The sequence below is a fragment of the Thunnus maccoyii genome, chromosome 6 (assembly GCF_910596095.1).
Source record: "Thunnus maccoyii chromosome 6, fThuMac1.1, whole genome shotgun sequence".
In the NCBI taxonomy this organism is placed as follows: Eukaryota; Metazoa; Chordata; class Actinopteri; order Scombriformes; family Scombridae; genus Thunnus; species Thunnus maccoyii.
In genome coordinates, this window is record NC_056538.1 from 14,381,451 (window position 1) to 14,390,751 (window position 9,301).

Sequence of the window (9,301 nt, forward strand, 5' to 3'; positions counted from 1 at the left end):
TCCTTCAGCTAATGAATTCTGACATCTGTGTTACATCTGTATTGAATCTTAAAACTTTTTGTTATGTCAGGACCACAGACATGTTCACAATCTGTTGAGCAGGAGCAAACCAACACAAGCGTTTAACAGATTCAGGTTTATCTGTTTAGTAGGTTAATTTAGAAGATCCACACTTGAAATGTGGCCAAACAGCGACCGATGAGGTAACTGTTGTAGAAGAGATGAGTATGACCTGTGTCATGAGATTCAGTCATTACATGCATAGTATTTCCCTTTCCCCACATGATACAGTACAATTAGTCATGAGTATTCCTGATCTATTGACAGCTCTATCAAACACTGTACAAAAGGTGTGTTTGACTACCATCTGTTTAAGTGCAGTACTTCAGTTTTCACTTAATCTCTCACTGTCTGCCAATCCCTCAGTTTACTGTGGTTTTACAGTAATTAACATTTCTAAGGTCTCAGGCTTTGGACACATTTGGTCTGTTTGAGACACTTTACATACTAATGGTTACATCAATATAAAAAAAAATTACAAAAATGTTTCTGTGAAGTCCAAATATTCTCTTTAAATTCTTTAGAAAATCCTGTTAACTCTAGGCTATGAGAGGAAAAAGATGTGAGATTACAGTAATTCGTAGTCCACCACTTCTACATTTTAACACAAATCTAGAGCAAAAATCATCTGAAGTGCAATTGAACAAATGTAATCAAAAGCCAACGGGCTACTTTTACTAAGTAAAGCAGAGTGATGGTGCTGCACTGTGGAGAGCAATCAGACTAAATCAGATTTCTAATCACGATGATCGCAGACATAAAAGAGCCTCCATGCTGAGATCATCATCCGTCTCAAAGGCAATCGAAAAATAAGACATTAACTTGCCTGGGTGGGTGGGAGGGAGTGACGGAGACGTAGACTGGCACTAGTACCCTGACAGTAACACATACAGTTTCCTACTCATATGGCTACACTTTAACACAATAGCTGCACAAACAATAAGTTGGACCTAAATATATAAAAGTAAATTAGACATTCAACAATATTAATACCTGCACTGTCTTCAAAATATCATTCACCATGTTCTGCTCTCTTGGCAGATCTGATGTTGTGGGATTTTGCTGTTACAATTTGTCGATTTATGGTACAGGTCAAACCATTTTAAGGATTTACAAGATACTTTCGACTGGAAAATGTCCCCCACAGCTGAACTTTGGTTTCCTTTGTCAAACTATACAGCTCTGTTTTCTTGTATACCTTCAGATCTTCTGTTTAAAGGGTCTCATCTTGTCCCACCTTTGCTGCAATCTCCTCCATGTGCTACATCTTGAGATGATGACTGTGATTTTTACCACACGTGCGGCGTAGTGGCAGAAATTCAGATGAAGAACTCATCTACGGGCTCCTCATTGTTTATGTGTGATGACAGCGGCTTGGTGCGTTTTTCAGCAGTAGTCCTGTCTTTCTGCACCACTGTCCTGCTGCCACAACCCTTCATGGCTTCATTCATACAACCAGCAGAGCCCCATGTCCTGGAGGGCCCCTGAGGGCGTTTGTTTGTTCGTGGCAGACATTCACTCAGTTCCTTGGCTAGACCCTCAGCACCTGAAGCCCCGACAGCTGCAGGTCTCTCCGAGTGGAGAGTCATCCAAAGGTCCATGGAAGAAGAGCGAGTAATCGCTTTGACTGCTGTGTCAGAGCGAGGCGAGACGGGGACTCCTGTGTCTACGTTGGTCTCCGCCTCCTCCTCGTCCTCTTCCAGAAGGAGATGTGAAAGAGAGCGGGTGATGGAGGGGCGCAGAGGAGAGTCAGGGTGATTGGAGGTCGAAGGCAGGGCTGGGCTGCTGCGCTGGGATGAGTAGCAGGAGCTGCCTGGAGGGGTGCTACAGCAGCTGCCTGATCCCAGGCTCTCTGCTCCACCACTTCCGTGAAGCTTGTCCAGGACTGGGTCACTGCGCGGTCTGTGACCTGCCAACAAACACAGACACATCAAGTTATATCACAAAAGTGAAAATCACAAACCCTTTCCTGATGTGATACACTGTTTTTGAACATGAAAACTGCCTGGTGTGTTTCTTACGGATGGTGTAGAAAACTAATGTTTTAATATTTGTTTGATATATGTTTAAATTAAAGCAGCTATAAACAATATTTTTATTGACTACTTGTATACAAAAAAACTGAAAAAAAAAGAATATAGAAGTCATTCTTGGATTTACGTGATACCCTGAAAGCTGTCTAACAGCTATAAAAGAACTTTCCAACCGCTATACATTTGAAATATCAACACTTCACACTTGGTTCGCAAATTTTCCAGTTCTCAGAATAAGTCTGACTCATTAAGAACCCGGAAGAGTAGAATAAGCCTCCCACATACAAATGATCGTTTAATGCACTGGCTATCTGTGAAATGACTGACGGGAAATTTTAAAAAGAACAAAATCATTATATGTAACTAAGTGACCTTTGGGTGACAGTTTTGGGCTCTGATAATTTAGAGACGTGTCTCACACACTAGCATTGTGTCCTCTCCTGATGCGTCTTCCCGCAAGCTCCCAATAATGAATCTGTGACAGGAAAGTACCGTCTAATATATACAGCAGGTTTGACTGAGCACAGCATCTCATGATCACAGTTTGTCCTTTCTGAGTCCTCACCTTGCCTGTGTGTTTGCCAGGGCAGGGGAGTCGTGAGGTTGCAGGGCGACAGGCTGTGGCCCTGTCCTGAGCTCCTGAGCGGCATTCCTCGAGGGGACACGCTGGGGCAGGTCAGGGGGAAAGCACAGGTTAAGGGTCGCGGAGGCTGAGCTGGGGTTTTCACCTGCCGCACAGAAGGAGAGGAGGAGAGGGATTATGATTTATAACAGGACTAGAGAGATTTAAGCAAGTTAAAGGACTTTGACAGAATTAACATCCACGCATGTAACATATGGCTGATTTGACAGCTTAGAGTTTTTCTGTTAAGGACTGTTACCACAAGCTTTTTTGATCATTACCACAGGAAGTATTTTTTCCTCTCTATTGTTTCAGTCAACACTGGTCGTTTTGTGGTGAACAGCCTGAAGAAATCTGACTCTGTTTGGCTCAACAAGATTTTTTTTTTTTTTTGATTTTGTTAGGCTTTGTCTCATCAGCTTTGTGTCATGTGAAATGTTTAATAACTTGAGATACTGGCATCAATCAGTAGGATTTCAGATACAGGGGTAAGAAAAAGAAGATTAACCCTAAGAGAAATTGTGTTTAACCACAGAGCAGTCAGTCACATATCTTGGGTTTTCCAACACAATTTTTTTTTGAACAAATAAATCTAATGTAAAATAGTCTAAAATAAATATGTGCCTGCATCTGTTCACATTAACTAATATAACAAATTTAGTCAAAGAAGATTCAAATAAAAATCCCAGCGTTATTATATATTGTGAGGATTTTTATCATGCAATACTTTTTCAAATACATTTTGAAGAGTAAAACATTTATTTCTGAATTTGAATCTGAATTAAGACAAATGTTTTATTCTTCACTATGCAGAAAAGACAAATAATTTGTCTGTCTGTGGTTCATTATCACATTGGACTGGTATCTGGGTACAAAGACTTGCATCACATTCAAATATGATTGGAATAACATGCAAATCTGACAAAATATGATTTGCATCACTTGCAGTGTCATGCAAATTATGTTTACATGCAGCGCAAAAAAAATATTAAAGTCTTAGTCTTCCCACTTTTTGTTTAACATATAAGATACATATGTTGTTCATCATACATTCATGTGACTTGCATGCAATACTTTTTTTCTTCTTCTTTTAACTAGATGAGTGGTAAAACACATGAAACTGAAAGGCATTGCATTTCATTTCCTGTCCTTTTCCCTCCAAAGCAAACTGGTGACTGTACTGAGGAAGCTGGCCAGCAACATGTGGAATACAACATTTTACACAAAGACTCTGCTCTTTAGACTCTGCATGCTGTGAGATAATCATAGAGTAAACCTTCCAGCTGAGTGCTGTGTGTTTACAGTTAATGTAGGGCTGCTTCTGACTGAAAGCAACCACTGATGTATGACAAACCTCATAATTTAAACTGGCATAAATCAATGAACAGCTTTTCTTCCATTCACAATGACCTCACATGTTAAATAAAGAAAGAGGCAGACTAAAAGGCTTAAAAAGACACACAACACCAGTTATTTTGCTGCATGGACGACATACACTTTTTAAAAAAATGAATATTTGGCACATCTGGCAACTTATACATCAAAACCTTTATCAGGGTAAAATCAGGTATGTGCTCTATTAAGCTACCTGGAAGAGAACTTTGTTTCCATCCAGGTCTTCCGTCTGCCAGCGTGTGGTGCTGATGGGGGTACAGGGGTTGGGCAGCAGAGGGACCAGCTGGCCGATTTCCTCCACACTAAACTGTAGCACAGCAGAGCTGCACGGCTCCACCCGAACTCCTGGTGACAACTGCTTTAAAGCAAGCTGCAGGCACAGCCCTGGCTCTGTGTGGGGAGGAGCAACAGACAGAAATATAGCATAGCAGAACAGAAGGGAATGTGTTGAGGGAAGCTTTATTTAAATGTCTTATGATTGTTTTTTATATTCAGAAATTTAATCTTAAACATTTTTTTGTAAATAAGTTTAATCAGCCAATGGTATTGCTAGAATGTAAATGTTGCAAAAAACACACAGAAACACATGAAGACTTGCCAATGTGGAGGGTGAACCAGCAGAAACCTGTCTTCTGCTCCTCTGCCTGTTGTTGCAGCACCGTCTCATACAGCCGCACAGCATCCTCATAGTTGTCATATCCACTGTATAGTGTCACACGCAGTATTTCTCCTCCACAGTGCACTGGTCGAACCCCCCACACAGGCATCCCTGCACCCAGGCTGTAAAAGTCTCGGCTGGGCAGGAGGTAGGGCCGCAGCAGGGGGTTGGATGGGGAACTGCTCGAGGTAATGTGGATTCCTCCGGTTCGGCTGCCGCAGCTCTCTGTGTGATGGTAATGCCAGGGCGGACGCTGGAAGAAATCCAGCACTTTGAGGATCCGTTCCTCTCCATAAGCCTCATGGAGGAAGAAGGTAATAGCCAGAGAAGGGTAGCCTGAAACAATTTTTGGCAAAAATTTATTCCTAATCAACTTAAATGAAAACAGATGCAGTTCTAACAAGGGAAGATACTTGTGGGATGAAATGTTTACACCATACAAAGAAAAAAATGTAGTATTTAACAGAGTGCAACAGTTGAGGGGGTCGCTGACGTGAATAGAAAGTTAAAAAGGTTGACATGTCTGTAAACATGTCTTGTTCTCACATATGGAAATTATTATTTTCTCCGGCAAGAAATAAATACACCTACAAAATGTGCAATAAAGTTAATTTAAGCTTGACAGGGTTTTGTATCCCGCCAATGAAATACCTGGCACATGTGTATGGCAAGATGTATAACAAATGCAAGACCACACACCTGCCACAGGACTGAGGCGAGTGTAACTTCTATATGGAGAAGCCCTCTCTGACACATGGAAGATGCGGAGGCTTGGGCAGAGCCAGCGGAGAAGGCGATCCAGGGTGTGCTGCAGCAGCAGTGAGTCTCCAGGGTTGGCCAGCAGATGCAGGTTCATTAGCAGGGGCTGCTGCTGCCTGACCCGCCTGGTCATGAGCTCAACTGGGGTCGCGCACACACACACACACACACACACACACACACACACACAAGGACATGAAAATATGAAAAAATGGGATTTGCTACATCATACAAATCATGTTTTGCATGAATCACAGTAACAGATGTTGTTTGTTAAGCTTTGTTAAGTCTTTCTCTTTGTTAAACATGTGAGGTTATTGTTAAAGGAAAAGCTTCTACTTGATTTATGCTAGGTTAAATCATGAGTTTTGGCATGCAGTAAGGCTATTGAAAAGCGCTGCAATTACTAGACACAATACACGACCTAATGAAGGCTAATAAAGAGTTGAAAGGTGCTCTCATACAAATACTTTTTAAAACAGGCGACACAGAAGTTTATCTGAAGCTGTAATAAAAGTCTAGTATGAGGGGCACTTTTGAATTACATTACATTAAATATCTGTTTACTCGTTATGGGTGGTATGACTCAGCCTGTGAAAACAGTTGCGTCTGTGGCCCTGGAGGAGCTGAGAAAATCAGGACTACTAAAAAACCCTGATTATGTCATCAGGGTTGTCTCAATTTGGAGAAAACTAACTATTACTGTAAAACATGTGTTAGAAACTGGGGGCGTGTAGTTTGAAAGAGGGCATTAACCAGGCAAGAAGAGTTGAATGAAAAGACGCTGTTGAGTTGCATTATGGGAAATGTAGGAACCATTGTTTATGGAGCTTGAGCCATGTTATGGACTAAATAGTCATATCTCTGCCTCAATTGAGACCATTTTTATTAAAGGTTCACAATTTTTCAAGTCTGTCTTAAACAGTTAGGTGCCCATATGAACAGTGAAAGAGGTTTTCCTCACTGTAATCGGTCCTCCTCTTCAGTGTAAGTGATGGGGGGCAAAATCCACAGTGTGTCCACACAGTCATTTTGTGCAAAGATGCATTTAAAAGTTTATCTGAAGCTTATATGAGGCTTCAGCAGACTGAGTTAGTCATATCAAGTGGATATCTGCCACATTTAGTCTTTTTGGCATCAAATTCCCTCTTTGTGTTTCCCTGTTGAGCTGTGGTGGAAGTATAGTAACAAAAAGAGGGACTTTGACACTAAAAAGACTGTAACGTTGAAAGATATCTAATTGATTTAAACAATTTGGGCAACTGGAGCTTCACATTAGCTTCAAATAAACTTTTAAATCTATTTTTGCACAGAAGGAGGACTGTGGATTTTGTCCCCCATCACTTTACAATGTTAGTGCATCATGAAGGGATTTTCTAATGGTCAGTATGAACAGGAGGGATGATTACAGCAAGAAAAACATGTTTCAATGTTCATTTAGGCAACTGACCGTTGTTTTAAGTGAACTCGTTCTTTAATAGTGTCTTTCTTGTGAGTAGCGAGTGTCTTGTCTTTATGGAAGTGGCCAAACGCTTGAATCGCTTGAACTAACAAAACTACTGTACGAGTGACGAAACAAACAACACTTACTGCCAGATGTTGACATCCTGCTGCAGTCAGATCTAAATATGACACAACAGGAGAAGAACATGAGTCATTACTCCACACAGACAGGAAAGAAAAGACCAAATCTGTCTCCATCTTGTGGTGATAGGTTTGGAAAACTGCCCCTTAGCTTTGGTCACCATGACAACACATTATCTGTTGTTAGCTAACATAAGCGTTAAAAAGCCAAATTATGGGAAAATACTATAAAGAATAAAGCAAACACAAACAAACTTTAGGGTAGTGCCTGAGAAGTTGAACCAGTACTGGTTTGAAGCCTCCACACCATCAGAATTTACTGTTTTGGACAAAATTAGCTTCTATTGTGGCTACGGGTAAAAAAAGCGAAGTTGGCTAGCATTAGCCTGGAGCTAACGCCGAGACAACCGTTAACTCACTCGGCAGTTTCAGCTCCGGAGTCCACGTTTTCATCGTCGGCTCTCTTTAACACCGCCACTCTCCGAAACATCGTCCAACACACCTTTACACATGTGGTCGAGTGTTCCGGACAGAAAGTCTGAGCGGCGGCTGCAGTCCGGTGAGAGTGAAAAGCATCTTCGTTTGATTTCTTTCCACAGCTCCCAAAAAAAAGGAAAAAAAAGGGACTCTTGCTGCTGGGACGCTGACGTCACCAGGCAACCATACACCGTTAGGTTAAAATATAGACTGTGTAATTTAGAGATAAAAGGATGAAAAACAGCTCAAGTTGCCCCTGTTCTAGTTTAGACTACATGGTATGATGCACTATGTTTAAGAAGTTACTGAGACTAAATTGTAGGCGAAAGGGACGAACAGAGGTTGTGCTAGTTTAAATCTAAAGCCGCCTGTAATAACAGCTGAGCAGATGGCATGCGTCTAACAATGTGGGAAGACAAAGGACCACGGTCCAGACGGGCTGGCCAGATTTAAAAGTGCAGGGGACGTATGGAGGGGAGGCTCTAAACCCTGAAAATTAAAGACGTTGTTTTGTTAAGACCCTGTTAAGAGCCTTAAACTCTTGTTTAGCCCGCACCCCCTTTATATTGCAAGTGTATTGGTTTCCAGGATATGTGAAGTGAAAAGCCCTATACATGAGAGACACTCAGCTGCCAGATTATTAAAGGTTCACAGTTTTTCAAGTCTGTCTTAAAACAATAGTCAGGTGCCCAAATGAACATTGAAACAGATTTTTATCTTGCCATAATCAATCCTCCTGTTCATACTGACCATTAGAAGATCCCTTCATAACGCACTAGCAATGGGAGCCAAAATCCACAAGCCTCCTGGGCAAAAATGGATTTAAAAGTTTAATTGAAGTTAAATTATTATGAAGTCAAATCAAGTAGATATGTTTCAATGTTACAGTCTTTTTAGTGCCAAAGTACCTCTTTTTGTTACTATACTTCTACCGCAGCTCAACAGGGAAACACAAAGAGGTAATTTGATTCTAAAAAGACTGTAAATGTGGCAGATATCCACTTGATATAATTAACTCATACTGCTGAAGCCTCATATAAGCTTCAGATACATTTTTAAATGCATTTTTGCACTAAATGACTGTGTGGACACACTGTGGATTTTGGCCTCCATCACTTAAATTGAAAGCACATTTGAAGGGGATCATTTAACAGCCAGTATGAACAGGAGGAATGATTACAGCGAGGAAAACTTCTTTCAGTGTTCATATTGGCGCTTGACTGTTGTTTTACGACAGACTTGAAAAATAGTGAATGTGTCCTTTAAGTAGGTCCATACAGTCTATGTTTATACCTGGCAAAAAGTTATACAGTCTAAAACAACAGCCTTGTAATAAATAAAGACCTAAGGTTCAATATTGAAGATGCCCTCCAGACATGTTTACATAATACAAATAAAAATACTGTGCTTTGAATAATAATTTCTGTCTGATATGGTTTTTCAACCAAAAAAAGTTCTACTTATATCTACTACTTCTTCCTCATTAAAAAATCCAAAGTTATGAATATGTAAATATTTTTCATTTCCAACATTTAACTGCTGAACACAAAATGTTTCCTTCTGAACTGGGAGTCCACTCTTGTATGTGCACTGGAGGCTTCATGTTTCCACATAAGACTTGTGTAAGTTGCATGCTGGACCACGATTGGCTCCAAACTAGTTGTGATGTCACAAATCATGCTCGTAGATGCACGCCTTTAACTCAGATTTAAG

At 40.7% G+C, this 9,301-nt stretch overlaps 1 protein-coding gene across 1 annotated transcript; it reads right to left on the reverse strand.

Annotated features, from left to right (window-relative positions):
* Window positions 1-117: 117 nt before the first annotated feature.
* LOC121898316 (protein FAM124B) lies at window positions 118-7,989 on the reverse strand. The gene is made up of 7 exons (XM_042413310.1): window positions 7,531-7,989; window positions 7,118-7,149; window positions 5,468-5,668; window positions 4,709-5,104; window positions 4,304-4,500; window positions 2,659-2,821; window positions 118-1,969 (listed from the first exon to the last, which is right to left on the reverse strand). The coding sequence occupies exons 1-7, from the start codon at window positions 7,599-7,601 to the stop codon at window positions 1,380-1,382; spliced, it is 1,650 nt and encodes a 549-aa protein (XP_042269244.1). The 5' UTR covers window positions 7,602-7,989; the 3' UTR covers window positions 118-1,379.
* Window positions 7,990-9,301: the final 1,312 nt, after the last annotated feature.

Excerpts from the sequence above, each read along its gene's own strand:
- LOC121898316 (XM_042413310.1), bottom strand. The coding sequence starts at position 7,601 with ATGTTTCGGAGAGTGGCGGTGTTAAAGAGAGCCGACGATGAAAACGTG. Across the intron at positions 5,669-7,117 it reads CAGGATGTCAACATCTGGCA|TTGAGCTCATGACCAGGCGG; the intron begins GTAAGTGTTGTT and ends GCGCGACCCCAG. Across the intron at positions 1,970-2,658 it reads CTGGCAAACACACAGGCAAG|GTCACAGACCGCGCAGTGAC; the intron begins GTGAGGACTCAG and ends GTTTGTTGGCAG.